The 20,647-nt window shown below is 46.1% G+C and overlaps 1 protein-coding gene across 1 annotated transcript; it reads left to right on the top strand.

Annotated features, from left to right (window-relative positions):
- The first annotated feature begins 71 nt into the window (after positions 1–71).
- NFKBIB (NFKB inhibitor beta) lies at positions 72–20,557 on the top strand. Its single transcript, XM_070398272.1, has 6 exons — positions 72–334; positions 17,907–18,012; positions 18,093–18,459; positions 19,364–19,452; positions 19,542–19,802; positions 20,417–20,557. Exons 1-6 carry the CDS (start codon positions 156–158, stop codon positions 20,510–20,512), a joined length of 1,098 nt encoding a protein of 365 aa, XP_070254373.1. The 5' UTR covers positions 72–155; the 3' UTR covers positions 20,513–20,557.
- Positions 20,558–20,647: the final 90 nt, after the last annotated feature.

The raw sequence follows: 20,647 nt of genomic DNA, 5'->3' as shown, positions 1-20,647 counted from the left end.
AGTGAGATGGGGGCGGGCGTGAGCGATTTGGCCTACTCTGATTGGATGGATCAGGGGGAGTGTTGGGGAATTCCCTGCAGGGCGGAAGCGCCAGAGCTCCAGGCAGAGCCCAGCGACTGGCCCGCGGCCACGGGGCCCCTGAGACTTGGGGGGCCATGGCCGGGGTCGCGTGCTTGGGGAAAGCTGCGGATGCCGACGAGTGGTGCGACAGTGGCCTGGGCTCTCTGGGTCCAGATGCAGCGGCCCCCGGAGGACCGGGATTGGGCGCGGAGCTGGGCCCGGGGCTGTCGTGGGCGCCCCTGGTCTTTGGCTACGTAACCGAGGATGGGGACACGTGAGTGAATCTTAGGCTGCCCTCGCTTCTAAATCTGACTTCTGATGCTTGACTTCCTGACCTCTAACCCACAAGTCCTAGTCTTTTGTAAAGTCAGTTTCCTACCCAAATGATTCTAACCCATAATTTCTGACCTCCTTTCTTGAACACTGGTTCTCAGAATTCCACATGCCTTTCCAGTGATCCCAAAACTAGACTTGATCTTCCTGGCTCCAGCCTGAGACCTTTATTAGTAGCTCAGGCAGGTACCTCCTGACCTCTAACCTCCACAAATATTTATGATTTTTGATTCTTCGCTCCTGATATATGAGCATTAAACCTTGATTTCCGAAATAATTACTTGACCTTTGATTAAGATTCCACCTTCTGAGCACTAATCTTCACATCTCACATTCAAAGAGAAAATTTGTAAAGGAAGAAAAAAAGGGAGAGAGGAAGAAGGCACAGAAAGACACAAAGTAAGAGAGAGAAAAGAAAAGAAAGACAAAAAATGACAAAAATGAAAAAGACAGAAAAATGGAATGCCAGCATATAGTAAGTTCTTTGGGAAAAATAAAGCAGGATAATGAGACAAATAGATTATCTGGGGCGGGCATTCCCGGTAAAAGGGTAGAACAAAAGAAAAAAAAAACAATGTTGGAAAGGCCCCAGTGAGGGATTGTACCTGGGGTTTTTGTGTGTTGTTTTCTGCCATATCCTCAGCAACTGAACAGAACCTGACCCATAGGTGGCACTCAATAAACATTGATCTTCTGTCAAAGAACCCAGTTGGCTTCATTACTTTTCTCATTTCTTTGGCTTTCTATTTTATTGATCTCTGTTCTGACTTTGTTTCCTTTTTCCCCTTACTTTGGGTTTGATTTATTTTTATTTTTCTAGTTTCTTAAGGAGGTCATTGATTTCAGACCTTTCTTCTTCTCTATTATAGGTGCTGTGTGCTGTAAATTTCCTTAAGCACTGCTTTAACAGTATCTCACAAATTCTGATATGTTGAGTTTTGACTTTTATTAAATTCAATATACTTTATAATTTCTCTTTTGATTTTTTCTTTGGTCAGTGGATTATTGAGAAGTATGCTATTTAGTTTCCAGATATTTGGAAGACTTCCAGATACCTTTCTTTTATTGATTTTTAATTTAATTCTATTGGAGACTGGTAATAGACTTTGTATGACTTGAATCCTTTTAAATTTTTAAGACTTGTTTTATGGTTCAGAATATTGTGTGCACTTGAAAAGAATGTATATTCTGCTGTTGTTGGGTATAATGTTCCATTCCACTATGTCCTGGATGATGATTGCTGTCTAGTTGTTCTATCAATTATTGAGAGAAACCTATTGAAATCTCTAATAAGAATTGTGGATTTGTCTATTTCTCCTTGTAGTTCTATCAGGTTTTGCTGCTTGTAATTGGACACTATTATCAAGGGCACAAATGTTTATAATTCTGTCCTCTTGATTCATTGATCTCTTTCTCATTATGAAATAACCCTCTCTATTCCTTGCTCTGAAATCTACTTTGATATTAAAATACTCCCTCCTGCCCGGCTGGTGTGGCTCAGTCAGGGCACATGCCTGGGTTTCGGGTTTGATCCCCAGAGTGGGGCACACAAGAGACAGCCAATCAATGATTTTCTCTCAAAATTGATGTTTCTCTCGCCCCTTCTCCCTTCCTCTCTGAAATCAATAAACATATACTTTTTTAAAAAATGCTCCCTCCTGCTTTCTTTTGACTGACTAGTGTTAGCATGCTACACCTTATTCCACCCTTTGATATTTTTATTTTTACTTTTTAAAATCCTCACCCAAGGATATTGATTTGAGAGAGAGAGGAAGGGAGAAAGAAAGAGAGAGAAACATCGATCAGTTGCCTCCCATATGCGCCTGGACTGGGATCAAACCCAAAACCTAGGTATGTGCCCTGACTGGGAATTGAACCTGCAACCTTTTGGTGTACGGGACAACATTCCAACCAACCTACCAACCCAGCCAGGGACATCCTTTTATTCTTAACCTATTTTTAAATATTTATATTTAAAGAGTTTCTTATAGACAGCATATAGTTTGGTTTTGCTTTTTTTTAGTTAATGTGACAATGTCTGCCTTTTATTTATTAACTAGAAGGCCTGTGCACAAATCTTGTGCACTGGCAGGGAAGGGGGTTCCCTCAGCCCAACCTGTGCCCTCTCACGGATCACGCTGCCGCTCACCCCGCCCGCCCCGCCCAAGACACAGCAGGCCTGGATCCACGCTGGGGCAGCGCAGCGGGATCTGCCTGCAGTATGCACATTAGCCGCCATCTTTGTTGGCGGTTAATTTGCATATCTCGCTGATTAGCCAATGGGAGGTGTAGCGAAGGTATGGTTAATTTCAATCTTTGTCTATTATTAGATTAGATTTAAAAAAATATACTTTTATTGATTTCAGAGAGGAAGAGAGAGAAGAGAGAGAGATAGAAACATCAGTGATGAGAGAGAATCATTGATCTGCTGCCTCCTGCATATCCCACACTGGGAATTGAGCTGTCAACCCAGGTATATACCTTGACCAGCAATGGAACCGTGACCTCTTGGTTCATAAGTCCACACTCAACCCTGAGCCAGGCAGGCTGGGCAGTGTCTGTCTTTTAATTAGAATGTTTAGATAATTTACATTTACTTATTGAAGTAGCTATGTTTAAGTTTATTATATTGTTACTAGAGGCCCAGTGCACAAAAATTTGTGCACTGGGGGGGGGGTCCCTCAGCCCGGCCTGTGCCCTCTCGCAGTCTGGGACCCCTCAGGGGATGTCCACCTGCTGTCTTAGGCCCGCTCCCTGGGGGAGATTGGGCCTAAGCTGGCAGTCAGACATCCCTCTGGCAGCCCGGGAGCCCTCAGGGGATGTCCACTTATCAGTGGGGAGCAGGCCTAAGCTGCAGTCGGACATCCTTAGTGCTGCTGAGGAGGCGGGAGAGGCTCCCACCACCACCGCTGTACTGGCAGCCATCAGCCTGGCTTGTGGCTGAGCAGAGCTCCCCCTGTGGGAGCGCACTGATCACCAGGGGGCAGCTTCTGCATTGAGCATCTGCCCCCTGGTGGTCACTGTGTGTCATAGTGACCAGTCATTCCCAGTCGTTCTTTTGTTAGGGTCAACTTGCATATTACCCTTTTATTATATAGGATAGAGGCCTGGTGCATGGGTGGGGGCCGGCTGGTTTGCCCTGAAGGGTGTCCCGGATCAGAGTGGGGGTCCTGCTGGGGTGCCTGGTCAGCCTGGGTGAGGGGTTGAGAGCCGTTTTCAAACTGGCCGCACCCCCTTCAGCATGGGGGTCCCTGCTGGAGTGCCTGGCCAGCCTGAGTGAGGGGCTGATGCAGCCGTGGGCAAACTACGGCCCGCGGGCCGGATTCGGCCCATTTGAAATGTTTGAAATGAATAAAACTGAAAAAAAAAAAAAAGACCGTACCCTTTTATGTAATGATGTTTACTTTGAATTTATATTAGTTCACACAAACACTCCATCCATGCTTTTGTTCTGGCCCTCCGGTCCAGTTTAAGAACCCATTGTGGCCCTCGAGTCAAAAAGTTTGTCCACCCCTGGGCTGATGGCTGTTTGCAGGCTGGTCACAGCCCCTTCAGGGTGGGGGTCCCCGCTGGGGTGCCTGGCCAGCCTGGGTGAGGGGCTGATGGTTGTTTGCAGGCTGGCCAAGCCCCCAGCCACCCAAGCTCCCAGTGGAGGCTGGCTGGAAGCAGGTATCTGGGGTTTATTTATCTTCTATAATTAAAACTTTGTTGCCTTGAGTGGAGCCGACAGCCGGCCAGGGCAGGCGGGAAGCTTGGCTTCCTCCATCGCCGGGGCAACCAAGCCTCCTGCTTGCTCCAGCTCCATGGCTGCCGGCCGCCATCTTGGTTGGGCTAATTTGCATGTAGTCACTCTGATTGGCTGGTGGGCGTGGCTTGTGAGTGTAGCAAAGGTATGGTCAATTTGCATGTTTCTCTTTTATTAGATAAGCTTATTAGTTTTCTACTTATCTCTTCTTTGTTTCCCTGTTCCTCTTTATCTTCCTTCTTTTGGAATGAGTACATTTTTTTTCCCATTGTATTTCTTTGTTGGCTTATTAGTTCTAACTCTTTGTTTTATCATTTTAGTGATTGCTCTGAAAGACAGGGCTGGCAGGCTCTGGCCTCCCGGCAGAATCTAGCCAGTCACTTGCTTTTATGTGGTTATGAGCTAAGAATAGTTTTTACATTTTTCAATGGTTGAAAAATAAAAGGAATATTTTGTTAACAGTGAAAATCATATGAAATTCCAATGTCAGGCTCCCATACATAAAATTCTGTTGAAATACAGCCTCGCTCATCCATTTCCATATTGTCAGTGGCTACCTTGCATCACCCCAGCAGAGCAGGGGTAAGAGAGTAGGTAAGAGAGAACACATGTTCCACACAGCCTAAAATATTTATCTGGCCCTTTACAGAAAATGTTTCCTGATTCCTGCTTTGGGTTTATAGTGTACAACGTTAACCTTTGAGTGATAGTATGCCACTTCTCATGGACTCAAAGAACCTTAGATCATAAGGTTCTATTTGCCCCTCCTGGCCTGTATGCTATTGTGGTCATACATTTTATTTACACACTAGTAGCCCAGTGCACGAAATTTGTGCACATTAAAAGGGAATTAATTGCCCTAACCGGTTTGGCCCAGTGGATAGAGCATCGGCCTGCGGACTCAAGGGTCCCAGGTTCGATTCCGGTCAAGGGCATGTACCTTGGTTGCGGGCACATCCCCAGTGGGGAGTGTGCAGGAGGCAGTTGATCGATGTTTCTCTCTCATCGATGTTTCTAACTCTCTATCCTCCCGTCCTCTCTGTAAAAAATCAATAAAATATATTTTTTTAATAAGGGAATTAATTAGCAGAGATATTTTAATATTGCTATTTGCCCTTTCTCTATAATAGAAGTGTGAGAGATGAAAGGAAATTAGTAAAATGTGTATGAAAATAATATATAAATTTATTAATAAATAACAGTAACAAAAGGATATAATAACAGAGGCATGAAATAAAAACGACAAAAACATGATATGAAAACAACAAAAACATGATATAAAAACAACAGTGATGCAAACAATGACTGATAAAGTGATTAAACTTATTCTAATATCTCCCTGTACACCACATTAAGAGTGAAAACACTTTCAGAGTGCTTGACTAATTTCCCTTGTGATGAAGTACTTAGAACTTTAACTTTAATGTTACATGCTCTCGAAAGAAAGCAACATATAACTGACCATGTGCAAAAAACGGGTTAAGGTAGGAATATGCCTACTTTGTCTAGAGTTTGTCCTTGTGATTTATTAATAGTCATCACAAATGCTGGCATCACGGGAAACCGTCGTCGAATCAATTTAAATGGGAGGCCACTGTCAGATGGGGACAAATTAATACTTGGAATCAGAACAGCCTCTCCCTCTGCAAATCCTGTTAATACTTCAGCTTCGATAATGTTAGGTCGTAATCTAATCTAATAATAGACAAACATGGTAATTGACCATACCTCTGCTACACTTCCCATTGGCTAATCAGCAGGATATGCAAATTAACTGCCAACAAAGATGGCGGCCGGCAGCCACGCAGCTGAAGCGAACATGAGGCTTGCTTGATCCAGTGATGGAGGAAGCCAAGGCTCCCTGCCTGCTGCAGCCCAGCTCTCAGCTCCGGAAGCAACAATGTTTCAATTATAGAAGCTAAACAAACCCCAGATACCTGCTTTCAGCCGGCCAGGGCCTCAGAGCTGAAAGCGCCAGTGATGGCAACAAAGTTTCAATTATAGAAGCTAAACAAACCCCAGATACCTGCTTTCAGCCAGCCGTGGCCTTAGAGCTGAGAGCGCCAGTGATGGCAACAGAGTTTCAATTATAGAAGGTAACAAACCCCAGATACTTGCTTTCAGCCATCCGTGGCCTCAGAGCTGGAGCCGGGCCTCAGAGCTGGAGCCGGCTCTCAGATCCAGTCACAGCTATAGAAGGTAAATAAATCCCAGAATAAAAGAAGAAAAGAAAAAAAGGAGAGGCTGGGAGCTCCAGTCGCCCGCCAGCCTGAAAACAACCATCAGCCCCTCACCCAGACTGGCCAGGCACCCCAATGGGGACCCCCACCCTGAAGGGGGTGTGACCAGCTGCAAACAGCCATCAGCCTGTCATCCAGGCTGGCCAGGCACCCAAGCGGGACCCCCACCCTGATCCGGATCACCCTTCAGGGCAAACCAGTCGGCCCCCACCCGTGCACCAGGCCTCTATCCTATATAGCAGAGGTCCTCAAACTTTTTAAACGGGGCCAGTTCACTGTCCCTCAGACATTCCACACATGCACACTGCAGGCCCGGGACGAGTCGGCTGCTAAGCAGGACAGGCAGCGGCGGCAAAAACACCCGGCGGGCTGGATAAATGTTTTCGGCGGGCCGCATGTGGCCCATGGGCTGTAGTTTGAGGACCCCTGCTATATAGTAAAAGGGTAATATGCAAACTGACCCTAACAGCAGAATGACTGGGAATGACTGGTCACTATGACACACACTGACCACCAGGGGGCAGATGCTCAATGCAGGAGCTGCCATCTGGTGGTCAGTTAGCTCTCACAGAGGGGAGCTCTGCTAAGCCACAAGCGAGGCTGACGGCTGCCAGTATAGAGGTGGTGGTGGGAGCCTCTCCCACCTCCTCAACAGCGCTAAGGATGTCTGACTGCAGCTTAGGTCTGCTCCCTGCTGGCAAGTGGACATCCCCTGAGGGCTGCCGGGCTGCCAGAGGGATGCTGATTGCCATCTTAGGCCCATTCCCCCGGGGAGCAGGCCTAAGCCAGCACGTGGTCATTCCCCGAGGGGTCCCAGACTGGGAGAGGACACCGGCCGGGCTGAGGGACCCCCTTCCCCTGAGTGCACAAATTTTTGTGCACCGGGCCTCTAGTCTTTTAATAATAAATCTGGTACCATTACAAAGACCCCATTTACTATTGAGATTTCTCAATAGCATGATGATTGTACCCACTTTCAATTTTAATTTATGACACAGCATTCCCGAAGGAGTAATACTATTAAGAAATTCGATGGGAAAATTTTCCTTTTCAGCATCATCTCTGGAATCAATGGAATCATCACTCAAATATGTGTGAAAATCTCCATTGAGTATACCCAAATTTTCTTCATTTAATTTTTGAACATGCTTATTTTTTGGACAAAGAATTGCACATTTAGATGTATTTTTAATATTATCTATAGCAGTGGTTCTCAACCTTGGCTGCACATTAGAATCACCTGGGAATCTTTTTAAAATCCTGATTCCTTGGCCTCATCCTCTGGAAATTGTTTCTTTGTTATGGGGTGGGGCCACAACATTAGTAACAAAGAAACAGAATTAAAACTTTATTGTGGGGAGCCGCTACAGTGTTTTGGACAGGTTCAAGCCTTGGACTGATGAGAGGGCACAGTCCTTTCATTGCCACGTGCAAGTCTCAGCTTGGAGGGCAGGGCCCTCCCAGCACAATTATAGCCAACAGCTGTAGTTGTAAGCTTGAACCTATGGTCCGAACATGTGGCCCCACGTGCCTGAGTGATGTAGGCTTGATAGAGTTCAGGTGCATGTAGTTGAGTAGGATTGAAACCCAGGAGAATGTTGTAAACATCTTGGTCATGCCCTTACTTTGCCTCGTAGCATCTGCTATAAAATAAAGGCATGGCTGTGGGCGTGGTCGTTGACTCTCAGAGAAGCAGCATCCCACCAAGACCCGGCTTTCATTCTCTTGTCTGTCTTTTCTAAGCCTTTCAGCCACCCCCACTCAGGTTCACCCTTGCCTGTGCTGGCGCGGCATACTTTAGAAAGATATGCCTCCATGCTCCCAGGGTCGGTTCATGCCTCAAACCCCGCCTTTACAGGAAACAGCTCCGGGAAACAGCTCGGGGAAGGGCGCAGCTGTTGCCAAGACAACCCCTGCAGGACTGACTTCCTTCCGCTTGGTCATGGTTCTGGTCTGGTTGTGATGAACACCACCCAGGGTTTTTATATAAGTAGATGTCTTATAAACTCCACCATACATTGTTATTATTTTTTGCTTAAATAGTCAATTATTTTAAAAATTATCTTCGAGCCCTGGATTGTTTGGCTTAATGGATAGAGCGTCGGCCTGCACACTGAAGGGTCCTGGGTTCAATTCCGGTTAAGGGCACATACCTGGGTTGTGGGCTTGATCTGCAGGAGGGGGCATGCAGGAGGCAGCCGATCAATGATTCTCTCTCATCATTGATGTTTCTATCTCTCTCTCCCTGTCCGTTTCTCTCTGAAATCAATAAAAAATTTATTTAAAAAAAATTATCTTCGAAAGAATCTTCCATACTAAGAAAAAGTCGTATCTGCTGACCCCTAGTGTTACTATTTTTAGTCCTTTGTATAGATCAAAATTCCATTTGATGTTATTTTCCTTTTTAAAAAAAATAATTCTTTATCTTTGAAAGTATTACATGTGTTCCCTTTTCTCCCCATTGGCCTCCTACAGGTCACCCCCAACACCACGCCGGGCCCTCACTAGCCCATTGTCTGTGTCTATGGGCCATGCATATATATACATACAAACTCCTTGGTTGATTACCTGCCACCTACCCACCCACCATCTACCCCTGCCTTCCCTCCAAGATTTCGCACTCTGTTCCATGCTTCCAAGTCTCTGGATCTGCTCTGTTCACCAGTTTATTTTGTTCCTTAGGTTCATGTGATACTTGTCTTTCTCTGACTGACTTATTTCACTTAGCATGATACTCTCCAGGTCCCTCCATGCTTAAAGGGTAGGGCATTCTTCTTTTTTACGGCTGCATAGTATTCCATGGTATAAATGTATCACGGCTTTTTTATCCACTCATCTACTGATGGGCACTTGGGCTGTTTCCAGATCTTAGCTATTGTAAATTGTGCTGCTATGAACATAGGGGTGCATACATTTTTTTCTGATTGGTATTTTGGGTTTCTTAAGATATATTCCTAGAGGCCAAAACCGGTTTGGCTCAGTGGATAGAGCGTCGGCTTGCGGACTGAAGGGTCCCAGGTTCGATTCCGGTCAAGGGCATGTACCTGGATTGCGGGCACATCCCCAGTAGGAGATATGCAGGAGGCAGCTGGTCGATGTTTCTCTCTCATCGATGTTTCTAACTCTCTATCTCTCTCCCTTCCTCTCTGTAAAAAATCAATAAAATATATTTTTAAAAAAAAAGTTAAAAAAAAAAAAGATATATTCCTAGAAGTGGGATTACTGGGTCAAATGGCAGTTCCATATCTGATTTTTTGAGGAAACGCCATACTGTTTTCCATAATGGCTGCACCAGTCTTGCATTCCCACTAGGGTTCTCTTTTATCCACATCCTCACCAGAACTTGTCATTTGTTGATTTATTGATGGTAGTAGCCATTCCTACAGGGGTGAGCTGATGCCTCATTGTTTTAATTTCCATCTCTCTGATGATCAGTGACTTTGAGTACTTTTTCATATGTCTCTTGGCCATGTATATGTCCACTTTGGAGAAGTGTCTATTTAGGTCCTTTGCCCATTTTTAAATTGGATTGTTTGTCTTCCTTTTGTTAAGTTGTATGAGTTCCTTATATATTTTGGATATTAACCCTTTATCAGATGTTCCATTGCCAAATATGTTCTCTCATACACTGGGCTCTCTTTTTGTCTTGTTGATGGTTTCTTTTGCTGTGCAGAAGCTTTTTATTTTGATGTAGTCCCATTTGTTTATTTTCTTCTTAGGAGATGTATCCGTAAACATTTTGTTATAAGAGATGTCTGAAATGTTGCTGCCTATGGTTTCTTCTAGGGTTTTTATGGTTTCCTGACTTACATTTAAGTCTTTTATCCATTTTGAGTGTATTCTTGTGTATAGTGTAAGTTGGTGGTCTAGTTTGATTTTTTTGCATGTATCTGTTCAATTTTCCCAGTGCCATTTATTGAAGAGACTGTCTTGACTCCATTGTATGCTCTTGCCTCCGTTAATAAATATTACTTGAGCGTAATGGCTTGGGTAGATTTCGGGGTCTCTGTTCTGTTCCATTGATCTCTAATCCTATTCTTGTGCCAGTACCAAGCTGTTTTGATTATGATGGCTTTGTAGTATAACTTGATATCTGGTATTGTGATTCCTCCAACTTTGTTTTTCTTTTTCAAGATTTCTGCAGCTATTCGGGGACTTTTTTGTTTCCATATAAATTTTTGGAGTATTCTAGATCTGTGAAATATGCTGTTGGAATTTTAATAGGTATTACATTGAATCTGTAGATTGCTTTGGGTAGTATGGACATTTTAATGATGTTAATTCTACCAGTCCATGAACATGGTAATTCTTCCACTTGTTTATTTCTTCTTCTATCTCTTTTTTCAATGTCCTGTAGTTTTCCGAGAACAGGTCTTTTGCTTCCTTGGTTCAGTTTATTCCTAAGTATTTTAACTTTTTTGTTGCAATGGTAAATGGTATTGTTCATTTAGTTTCTCTTTCTGAGAATTCATTATTGGTGTATAAAAAAACCCAGATAGCCCAGCTGGATGTGGCTCAGTGGTTGAGTGTCGACCCAGGAACCACCTGGTTTGGTGGTGATGAACTCCTTTAGCTTTTTCTTATCTGTAAAGCTCTTTATCTGACCTTCAATTCTAAATGATAGCTTTTCTGGGTAGAGTAATCTTGGTTGTAGGTTCTTGCTATTCATCACTTTGAATATTTCTTGCCACTCCCTTCTGGCCTGCATGGTTTCTGTTGAGAAATCAGCTGACAGTCGTATGGGTACTCCCTTGTAGGTAACTAATTGTTTTTCTCTTGCTGCTTTTAATATTCTCTCTTTGTCTTTTGCCCTTGGCATTTTAATTATGATGTGTCTTGGTGTGGTCCTCCTTGGATTCCTTTTGTTTGGGGTTCTCTGCGATTCCTGGACTTGTAAGTCTATTTCTTTCACCAGGTGGGGGAAGTTTTCTGTCATTATTTCTTCAAATAGGTTTTTAATATCTTGCTCTCTCTTTTCTTCTGGCACCCCCATAATTCAGATGTTGGTATGCTTGAAGTTGTCCCAGAGGCTCCTTACACTATCTTCATATTTTTGGATTCTTTTTCTTTTTGTTTTTCCTGTTGGGTGTTTTTTGCTTCTTCGCATTTCAAATCTTTGACTTGATTCTTGGGATCCTCTAGTCTGCTGTTGGATCTCTGTATATTCTTCTTTATTTCAGTCAGTGTATGCTTAATTTCTAATTGGTCCTTTTTCATATCCTTGAGGGTGTCACTAAATATCTCAGAGGTTTCTAGAAGATTCTTGAGTAACCTTATAACCGTGGTTTTGAACTCTATGTCCAGTAGTTTGCTTTCCTCTATTTCTTTCATTTGTGACCTGTTTCTTTGTCTCTGCATTTTTTATGCTTCCCTGTGTTGATAGAGTGGCTTTGTGTGCTAGGTATCCTATAGGGTCCAGTGGCTCAGCCTCCCTAATTACCTGAGGTGGACACTCTTGGTGCACCCCTTTGTGGGCTGTGTGCACAGTCTTGTTGTAGAGAAGCCTTGATTGCTGTTGGTATCACTGGAAGAAATTGACCTCCAGGCCAATTGGCTACGAGGACCAGCTGTGTCTACAATGGGAGAACTACTGTGCTGGAGACACCCTTATGGGGCAGGACTTGCTTCATTGGGGCTTGGGTGCTCCTTGAGTCTGACCCTTGAGTGTGTCGCTTATGGATGTGAAGAGTTGTAATCTGGTCTGGTCTCACCCTGACCACTGGCTCTTGGATCTCCAAGGAGGTGCAAAGTCAGCCACTTCCTGAGGCTGCTCAGCAGGAGCTACAGAGAGATCTGCAGATTCCTCCTCTTTGTTTGGGGTTTGGAGGTGCCCAGATGAGGCCCAGCTGTGAAGCAGTGTAGGGTGCTGGCGAGCCTTAGGGCTTCTTTTGGAAGCTTTGGAGTTCTCTGACCCAGCTGCAGTTTGTTAGGTTTTATGCTTCGAAAGTACAGGCCATTCATATGCAAAAGCCTCTGTGCACAGCTTGGGTGGGGTTGTAAATTGGGTGGGGCGGGGTCTCAGGGAATCACCAGGGTAGAGCAAACAGCAATGGCTGACAGTCAGCCTTGCCCCGGAGAGTTCCCCGGGTCTCTGTATCCCATGCCCCCATGCAGGAACAGTGGTCGCTGCAAGCACCTCTGAGAGAAAGCCACCCTCATGTTCCGGCCCAATGCCAGACAGTCCAGTTTCTCCCCATATGAGTCTGGGTCCCCAGAGTCTTGCCCAGAACTGGAGTTCAGAGCAATTGGGATCTTGTATCTCCCTCCTGATTGAAAAAGACAACAGTGCACCCAGTTGCCAGCCCGTTTCGTGCGCGCCTCCATACCTCCGCACCTTTGCACCTCCTACCAGTCTCAACTCGCTTTTCTCTTTCCTTCTAGTTGTAGAACTTCCACTCAGCCAGCCTTCCTGTGGCTCTGGATGATATCGTTTTGTCTTTTAATTGTAGTTTTGAAGTGGTTGTGCGAGGCAGCAAGTACGGGTGATTACCTATGCCGCCATCTTGGTTCTCCGCTATGTCATTTTTTATTTCTGTTTTCATAATTCCTATATCTTTTATCATGCTGTGGAGCATCTTTACCATCATTATTCTGAATTCTATATCAGGTAATTTCCTTATCTCCATTTCATTTATCTCTTCTTCTGGAGAATTATCTTGTTCTTTTATTTGGTGTATGTTTCTTTGTCTCCTCATATTGGCTGCCTTTTTGGGTTTGTGACTGTTTACTAGGTAGATCTGCTACGCCTCTCAATCTCTAGTGCAGGACAGTGTCAAATGCTGTTTCTGACTAAGTAGATCAGGCAAAGATTCAAAGCCTCCAGAGACTGTCTCTGTTTACAGACGGATAGGATTTTGTTTTGAATTGCCCTCAGGCAGTCGTCCACATGTGTGGTAAGAGTTTTTTCAACAGGGTGGGGCAATTGCTTCTGCCTGGAGGCTAATTGTTATTCTCAGTCTTTTAATAGGTCTGAGCAATTCCCCACCATGGGGCAAGGTGTTTTCCAATAGGGTAGGTCAAATGTCTTCCCCCAGGGAAGCTTGCCTGTATAGCAAATGTCTATGTGAGAAAGATGACCTCTGCAGTGTGAGGGAATGACTCAGCACAGGAAATCGGGTGTCTGCCTTCTGAGCTCTAACCCCAGAGCCCCCGATCCTGGCTTCTGCTCACCCAGCTTCAGTCCACTCTGCCCTCCCTCTGCCGGAGCACAAGGTTGTGGCCCCACAAGGAATTTTGTGCTTTGGTCCTTTAAGAGGGTGCCTGAATTTCCAGCCATCTCTCCCTGGCTAACAGCAACCCTGCTGCTTTTATGACAGATGTTATGTGGGTACCCTTCTCAGTTCTGGTGCTCTGAGCTGGGGGGCCCAGCTTGGGGATTAGACCCCAGAGTTCTCAGTGGCAACTCCCCACAACTGAGATATCTCCCCAGAACTTCAGTTTCTGTCTGTGGGAGCCTGCCAGCCCTTTCACGCCTCTGCCCCGCCTACCAGTCTGGTTGGGGTCTCCCCTTTCTGTCCTCGTTTATCAGGGTTCTCTCCAGTGAGTCTTCTGTTCATTATTCAGGAAGTTTTTCTGTATTTTAGTTGTAATTCCTGGTAATCCTGGGATTATTTCTGTGCAGCATCCACTTGCTCTGCTGCCATTTTTAATCTTCTTTCATTTTCCTTTTGTTAAAAAATATGTCTTTATTGATTTTAGAGAGAGGAAGGGAGAGGAATATAGTGATAAAAATATCTATGAGAGCTCTACCTGGTTTGGTTCAATGGATAGAGCGTCAGCCTGCGGACTGAAGGGTCCCAGGTTCGATTCCAGTCAAGGGCACATGCCTGGGTTGCGGGCGCAGTCCCTAGTGGGGGGCATGCCAGAGGCAGCCAATCAATGATTCTCTCTCATCATTGATGTTTCTATCTCTCTCTCCTTCTCCCTTCCTCTCTGAAATCAACAAAGATATATTTAAAATATATATCTATGAGAGAGATACATCAATCACTGCTTCCTCCACACCCCTTACTCGGGATCCAGCCAGCAACCTGGGCATGTTCCCTGACTAGGAATTGAACCGATGACTTCTTGGTTCATGGGTAGATGCTCAACCACTGAGCCAAAGCAGCCAGGCGATGACATCATTTTCCTTTTGCTTGAAGGTTTCCTTTATATATTTCTTGTGGTGTGGGTCTGTCGATGATGAGTTCCATAGGCTTTTGTGTATCTGAAATCATCTGTGTTAGCGTTTTTGGCCTGTAACGTGGGCTGTGAAAGAATTCACAACTAAAATAAGAGATGGGCCCTAACCCGTTTGGCTCAGTGGATAGAGCGTCGGCCTGCGGACTGAAGGATCCCAGGTTCGATTCCAGTCAAGGGCATGTACCTTGGTTGCGGGCATATCCCCAGTAAGGGGTGTGCAGGAGGCAGCTGATTGATGTTTCTCTCTCACGATGTTTCTAACTCTCTATCCCTCTCCCCTCCTCTCTGTAAAAAATCAATAAAATATATTTAAAAATAAAATAAAATAAAATAAGAGATGGATGTAGGAAGTTTATTTTTATTTTCCCCAAAGGGAAAGGGCCAATGCATTGCTAATCAATGCAAAGGCAAGGAACAAAAGCTGCGGTCCCCCCCACCCACGCCTTTAAAGCCTTGGGTAAGGAAGGGAGGGGACTTTTCAGGCTGCTGCTGTTGCTAGGTGAAATTGAGCAGACATTAGGGGGGTTGTCTTCGTTAGTTTTTCAGGAAACAATCCGGGCAGATGTTCTCATGAGGTGTCTTATCCTTAGTATTTTTCCAAAGCTGTAAAACATTTTTAGAGTAAGAGTTATGAAGAGTTCAAAAGAGGCTTGTTTAAAGGAAAGGGAGGAAGGGAACTTTCTACTAATTATTCCTGGGTTGTAAATCAGCAGGGAGGAGGGCTATGTATGTAAGAATGTAGCCTTGAGAGTAGCTTATTTTGCCCCTCAGTTTGAACAGAGGGACGGTTTGAACCAGAGGGCCTAACAATCTTGGGGTTTAATTACCAGGTGCTTCCCATAAACTGTGGAAGGTACAGCAAAGGAAAAGAAAGGCCTTTTTTCTTTCCTTACAATCTATATTTTGTCTTCATTTTTGAAAGCTATTTTTGCTGGGTTAAAGAATTCTGGTTGGATAGTCATTGTCTTTGAGGATATTGAAGATACTGTTCCATTGCGTATTTTTTTTCATTATTCTCTAGTGAGATCTGCTGTCATCCTTTCTAGTCCTCTGTACTTAGGTATCTTTTTCTCTGGCTGCTTTTAAGATTTTGGTCTTTATCATTGATTTTGAAGAGATTTTTAAATAATGGATCTTGGTGTAGTTTTCCTGATATTTCTTGTTCTTGGCAGTCATTCACATTCTTGGTTCTGTGGGTTTAAGAGTTTTCAGCAAGTTTGGAGAATTTTCTAGATATTATTTCTTCAAATATTTTTTTCTATCTACCTCTTCCTTTAGGGCAGTGGTTCTCAACCTGTGGGTCCAACCCCTTTGGGGTCGAACGACCCTTTCACAGGGGTCGCATAAGATTATCGGAAAACACAAATATAATCACATATTGTTTTTGTGATTAATCACTATGCTTTAATTATGTTCAATTTGTAACAATGAAATTGAGGGTCACTACAACATGAGGAACTGTATTAAAGGGTCACGGCATTAGGAAGGTTGAGAACCACTGCTTTAGGGACATGTTCCCTGAAGCTCATTGATGTTCTTTCATTTTTAAATGTTCTCTGTGTTTCATTCTGGAGAGTTTCTGTTGCGAAGTCTTCAAATTCGTTAATCTTTTCTTTTTTTTTTAAATTATATTTTTATTGATTTTTTACAGAGAGGAAGAGAGAGGGATAGAGAGTTAGGAACATCGATGAGAGAGAAACATTGATCAGCTGCCTCCTGCACACCCCCCACTGGGGATGTGCCCGCAACCAAGGTACATGCCCTTGACTGGAATCGAACCGAGGACCCTTCAGTCCGCAGACCGACGCTCCATCCACTGAGCCAAACTGGTTAGGGCTCGTTCATCTTTTCTTAATGCAATGTGCAATCTGTTGTTAATTCCATCTAGTGTGTTTTTCATTTCAGATGCTGTAGTTTTTATCTCTAGCAGTTCAATTAGAATCTTTTTCTTTTATCATCCATGTCTATACTTAACTTTTGGAATATGTAAGATACAATTATAATGAACTGTTTTAATTTTCTTGTTTGCTAATTCTAACAAATGGATCATTTTTGGGTTAACTTCAGTTGATTGATTATTCTAATTATAGGTCATGTGTTCCTGCTTCTTTGTGTGCCTGATAATCTTTGATTAAATGCCAGACATTGTAGATTTTAACTTGTTAGGCTGGTTAGTTTTGTGTTCCTATAAATATTTTTTTTCTTCCTATAAATATTCTTGAGTATTGTTCTGGGATACAGCTAAATTACTTGTAACTCGTTTGATCCTTTTGGGTTTTGCTTTTATGATTCGGTAGGTGGGTCCTGAACAGTGCCCCAGCTAGCACTCATTATTCCCCACTATTGAGGTAAGACCTTCTGGAGTATTCTTCTCAATGTCCTGTGAATGATGGGTTTTTCCTAGTCTGGCTGGTGGGAATAGTGGGTACTATTCCCAGCCATGTGAGCGATGGGCATACTTCTCCAATTCTTTTGAATGATACTTTCTTCAGACTGGGGTCATTTCCCCAAGCTCTCCTCTTGGGTTCTCTATCCTCTGACTGTAGCCAGTTGGCAACCCCCTACCCCCAACTCAGCTCCATCTCCTCACCTCAGGCAATCTGCTGACTCTGCCTAGGTTCTCTCTCCCAGCACCTTGGCTTGAAACTCTCAAGACCATAAGCTGTGGCGGTCGATCGAAGGCTTCACCTCATTTGTTTCCTGTTTCACGCTGTCATTCACTGCATGATACATTGTCCAGTATTTTGAAAACTGTTGCTTTATATACTACTAGAGGCCCAGTACACAAAATTCGTGCACTGGGGGAGGCGGGGGTGGTCTCTCAGCCCAGCCTGTGCCCTCTCGCAGTCCGGGAGCCCTTGGGGGATGTCCGACTGCCACAGCGGTGGGAGAGGCTCCCGCCACCACTGCTGCGCTCGCCAGCTGTGAGCCCGACTCAGGGTGTGCTGAGTGGCACCTCCCCTGTGGGAGTGCACTGACCACCAGAGGGCAGCTCCTGCATTGAGCGTCTGCCCCCTGGTGGTCAGTGTGCATCACAGTGACCGGTCGGTCATTCCACTGTTTGGTCGATTTGCATATTAGCCTTTTATTATATAGGATATTTGGTCTGATTTGTTCATTGATTCATATGGGAGGGAAATCTGGTCCATGTTTGAGAGGAGGCAGAAGTCCTACTTAATAAATATTGATTAAATAAATTTTCTACATTAACTCAGACCTGATCCTCTCAGATTCCTGACATCTGGTTCCAGAACTGTGGTCACAATGGCTAGCACACATTTCATTGAATGAGTGAGTGCAAGAGTACTTGACCTGTGCCTTCTGACCCCTGTCCTTGTTCTCAGGGCACTGCACTTGGCGGTGATTCATCAGCATGAGCCCTTCCTGGACTTCCTCCTAGGCTTTGCAGCTGGTACCGAGTACCTGGACCTACAGAATGACCTGGGCCAGGTGAGCCACTGGAAGATAGTGTAGGGCTTGGGGCCAGGATTCTCAGTGTGACTTCTAACACTTGTGCTCTGCTCCTGCAGACAGCCCTGCACCTGGCAGCCATCCTGGGGGAGGCATCCACGGTGGAGAAATTGTATACGGCGGGCTCCGGGTTGCATGTGGCAGAGCGTGGGGGCCACACAGCACTGCACCTAGCCTGCCGCATGGGGGCACACGCCTGTGCTCAAGTGCTGCTCCAGCCCCGCCCCCAGCACCCTAGGGAAGACCCCCATATCTACCTCGCTCAGGACCCTGACCACACCCCTGGCACCGACCACACCCCTGGCACCGACCACGCCCCTGGCACTGACCACACTGCTATTGCGTTGTACCCCAAACCCGACTTGGAGAAGGAGGAGGAAGAGAATGAGGACTGGAAGCTGCAGCTAGAGGCTGAAAACTATGAAGGTGAGAGTCCACATTACTGAGAAGGTCCAGGTGACAGCACCTGGCTTTGGGCTCAGCTCTCCTGACTCAATACCCAGCCCCTTGGGAAATAATAGTGAGGCTTCAGGGACCCAGGCATTGGGACCAACAACTCCTGCCCAGATCCCAGATTATTGAGAATTGGCTGTGTGGGACCCAGAACCCCTACCTGGAGGCTCCAGATCACTAGGAACCCACAGGCCTAGAGCTATTAGGCCAAATCCAGTGGTTGGGCCCAGCCTCCCCAGCCAGAAGGCACAACACATCCTGGACATCTCCCTACCCCCAACCATGGGTCCCAGCCCACCTAGGATAAGGAAACTCAAGGCTCAGGCCCTCTGTGAAACTCTGGTACCCCAGGCTCCAAAAGGTTGACACGGGAGTTTAGGTACAGCCCTCTTCAGCCAGTTCTACCAGGGCCCTGGTGTCTGAGTCTCGGCTCTCCCATCTCTAAGCCCAACTACCCGGGACTGGCCCCTTCACAAAGGGACTGATGTCATCCAGGACCCAGTCAGTGTTCAGGGTCCACCCCAGGCCCCCAAGCTCACAGGTCCTTCAACCACTCAGGACCCAGGAATTTGAGTTTCAGGTTCTTTGTGAAGTAAGACCAGAGACTTAGGTTTCCTGTTCCCAAGATTCAGGCCTCCTGTCCGTAGGCCCAGGATCTTCAGCCATAGGCCCACAACCTAAGCATTGGTACTGCCAGCCAGTTCCAGTTCCCCTGAGACTTAGGCATTTGCCATGCAGATGCCTCTTTGACACACCCAGGAATTCAGAATCCAGACCCCAGACTCGGTCACCCTCAGGCCACAAAGCCCTCCGCCGAGCTGTGGCATTGGGGGCCCAGGTCCCTCAGCCTCATTGTCTAACATCACTCTGTCCCCAGGCCACACCCCACTCCATGTGGCCGTCATCCACAAAGATGCAGAGATGGTCCGACTACTCTGGGAGGCCGGAGCTGACCTAAACAAACTGGTGAGCCTCCCTAGGGAGGAGGTGTGGCAGGTTGGGGGTTGTCCCAGAGTGGGGCAGGGCCCCCTCTGACCTCTCTGCTACATCCACAGGAGCCCACGTGTGGCCGGAGCCCCCTGCACTTGGCAGTGGAGGCCCAAGCAGCTGATGTGCTGGAGCTTCTCCTGAAGGCAGGTGCTGATCCTGCTGCCCGCATGTACGGTGGCCGCACCCCACTGGGCAGCGCCATGCTCCGGCCCAACCCCATCCTCGCCCGCCTCCTCCGTGCACACGGAGCCCCTGAACCCGAGGATGAGGACGACAAGCCTGGACCCTGCAGCAGCAGTAGCGACAGTGACAGCGGGGATGAGGGCGTGAGTCAGGAGGAAAGACTGGGAGGCTCAGCTGGGGGCTCAGGGTAGATGGGCAGGTGGGAAAGGGAACAGAGAAATTAAGCAGCACATTGAGACTGACCTTGGGCTGCTGTGATTTGAGAACTCAGGCAGGAGTGCAAACGGTGCAAGTACCTGGACAGGGGTTGCAGGGAGGGAGAACTCAGGTAGAGGCAGAGAAACGATCTCAGTTGTAGTGACTGGTAGGTGGGCAGCAGTGATTCAAACACTGGCAGCAGTGGGAAAGACCTTAGGCAGCGGTGAGGTTGCTGCTTTGGAGAACCCTTGGGCAGGTGATGACGTTGCATGGTGGGAGCTGAGGAATTTGGGTAAAGGCAGAGGGAAGGGGTGGAGGAGGGAGACCTCAGTGGATGTAGAACTGGAGAAGCAACTGGGCTACAGCTCCAGCAGGAGTGGGGAAAACACAGATGACCTTGAAAATGGTGGATGGAGAACTAAGCAGGGAAGTTGAACTATGAGTAGGGAGAAACGTGGGTTTCAAGGCAAGACCAAATCTTAGGGCGGGTGGGAGAAATTGGGCAGCGGGCAAGGTGGCAGCCACCTGAGCCCCTCTGCCTGGCCTCCTCTGCCCCCAGGATGAATACGACGACATCGTGGTCCACAGTGGCCGGAGCACAAACTGGCTACCTCCTACCCCAGCTTCAAAACCTCTCCCTGATGACCCCATCTGACTTGTTAATAGAATTTCTAATTAAATAAAATCCTAGTTCTGACAATCAGAGTCTAGATTGACTGTTGCCTTCCCAGTCCTCCAGTTTACTCATGGGCTCCATCCCTCCAAAATTGAGTGCTACACAGTAAGCCTT

The sequence above is a fragment of the Myotis yumanensis genome, unplaced genomic scaffold, assembly GCF_028538775.1.
Source record: "Myotis yumanensis isolate MYYU_CA2020_CCGP unplaced genomic scaffold, mMyoYum1.0.hap1 SCAF_18, whole genome shotgun sequence".
Classification (NCBI taxonomy): Eukaryota; Metazoa; Chordata; class Mammalia; order Chiroptera; family Vespertilionidae; genus Myotis; species Myotis yumanensis.
The sequence above is the reverse complement of the archived record's forward strand: the minus strand, read 5'-3'. Positions and strand labels throughout refer to the sequence as shown.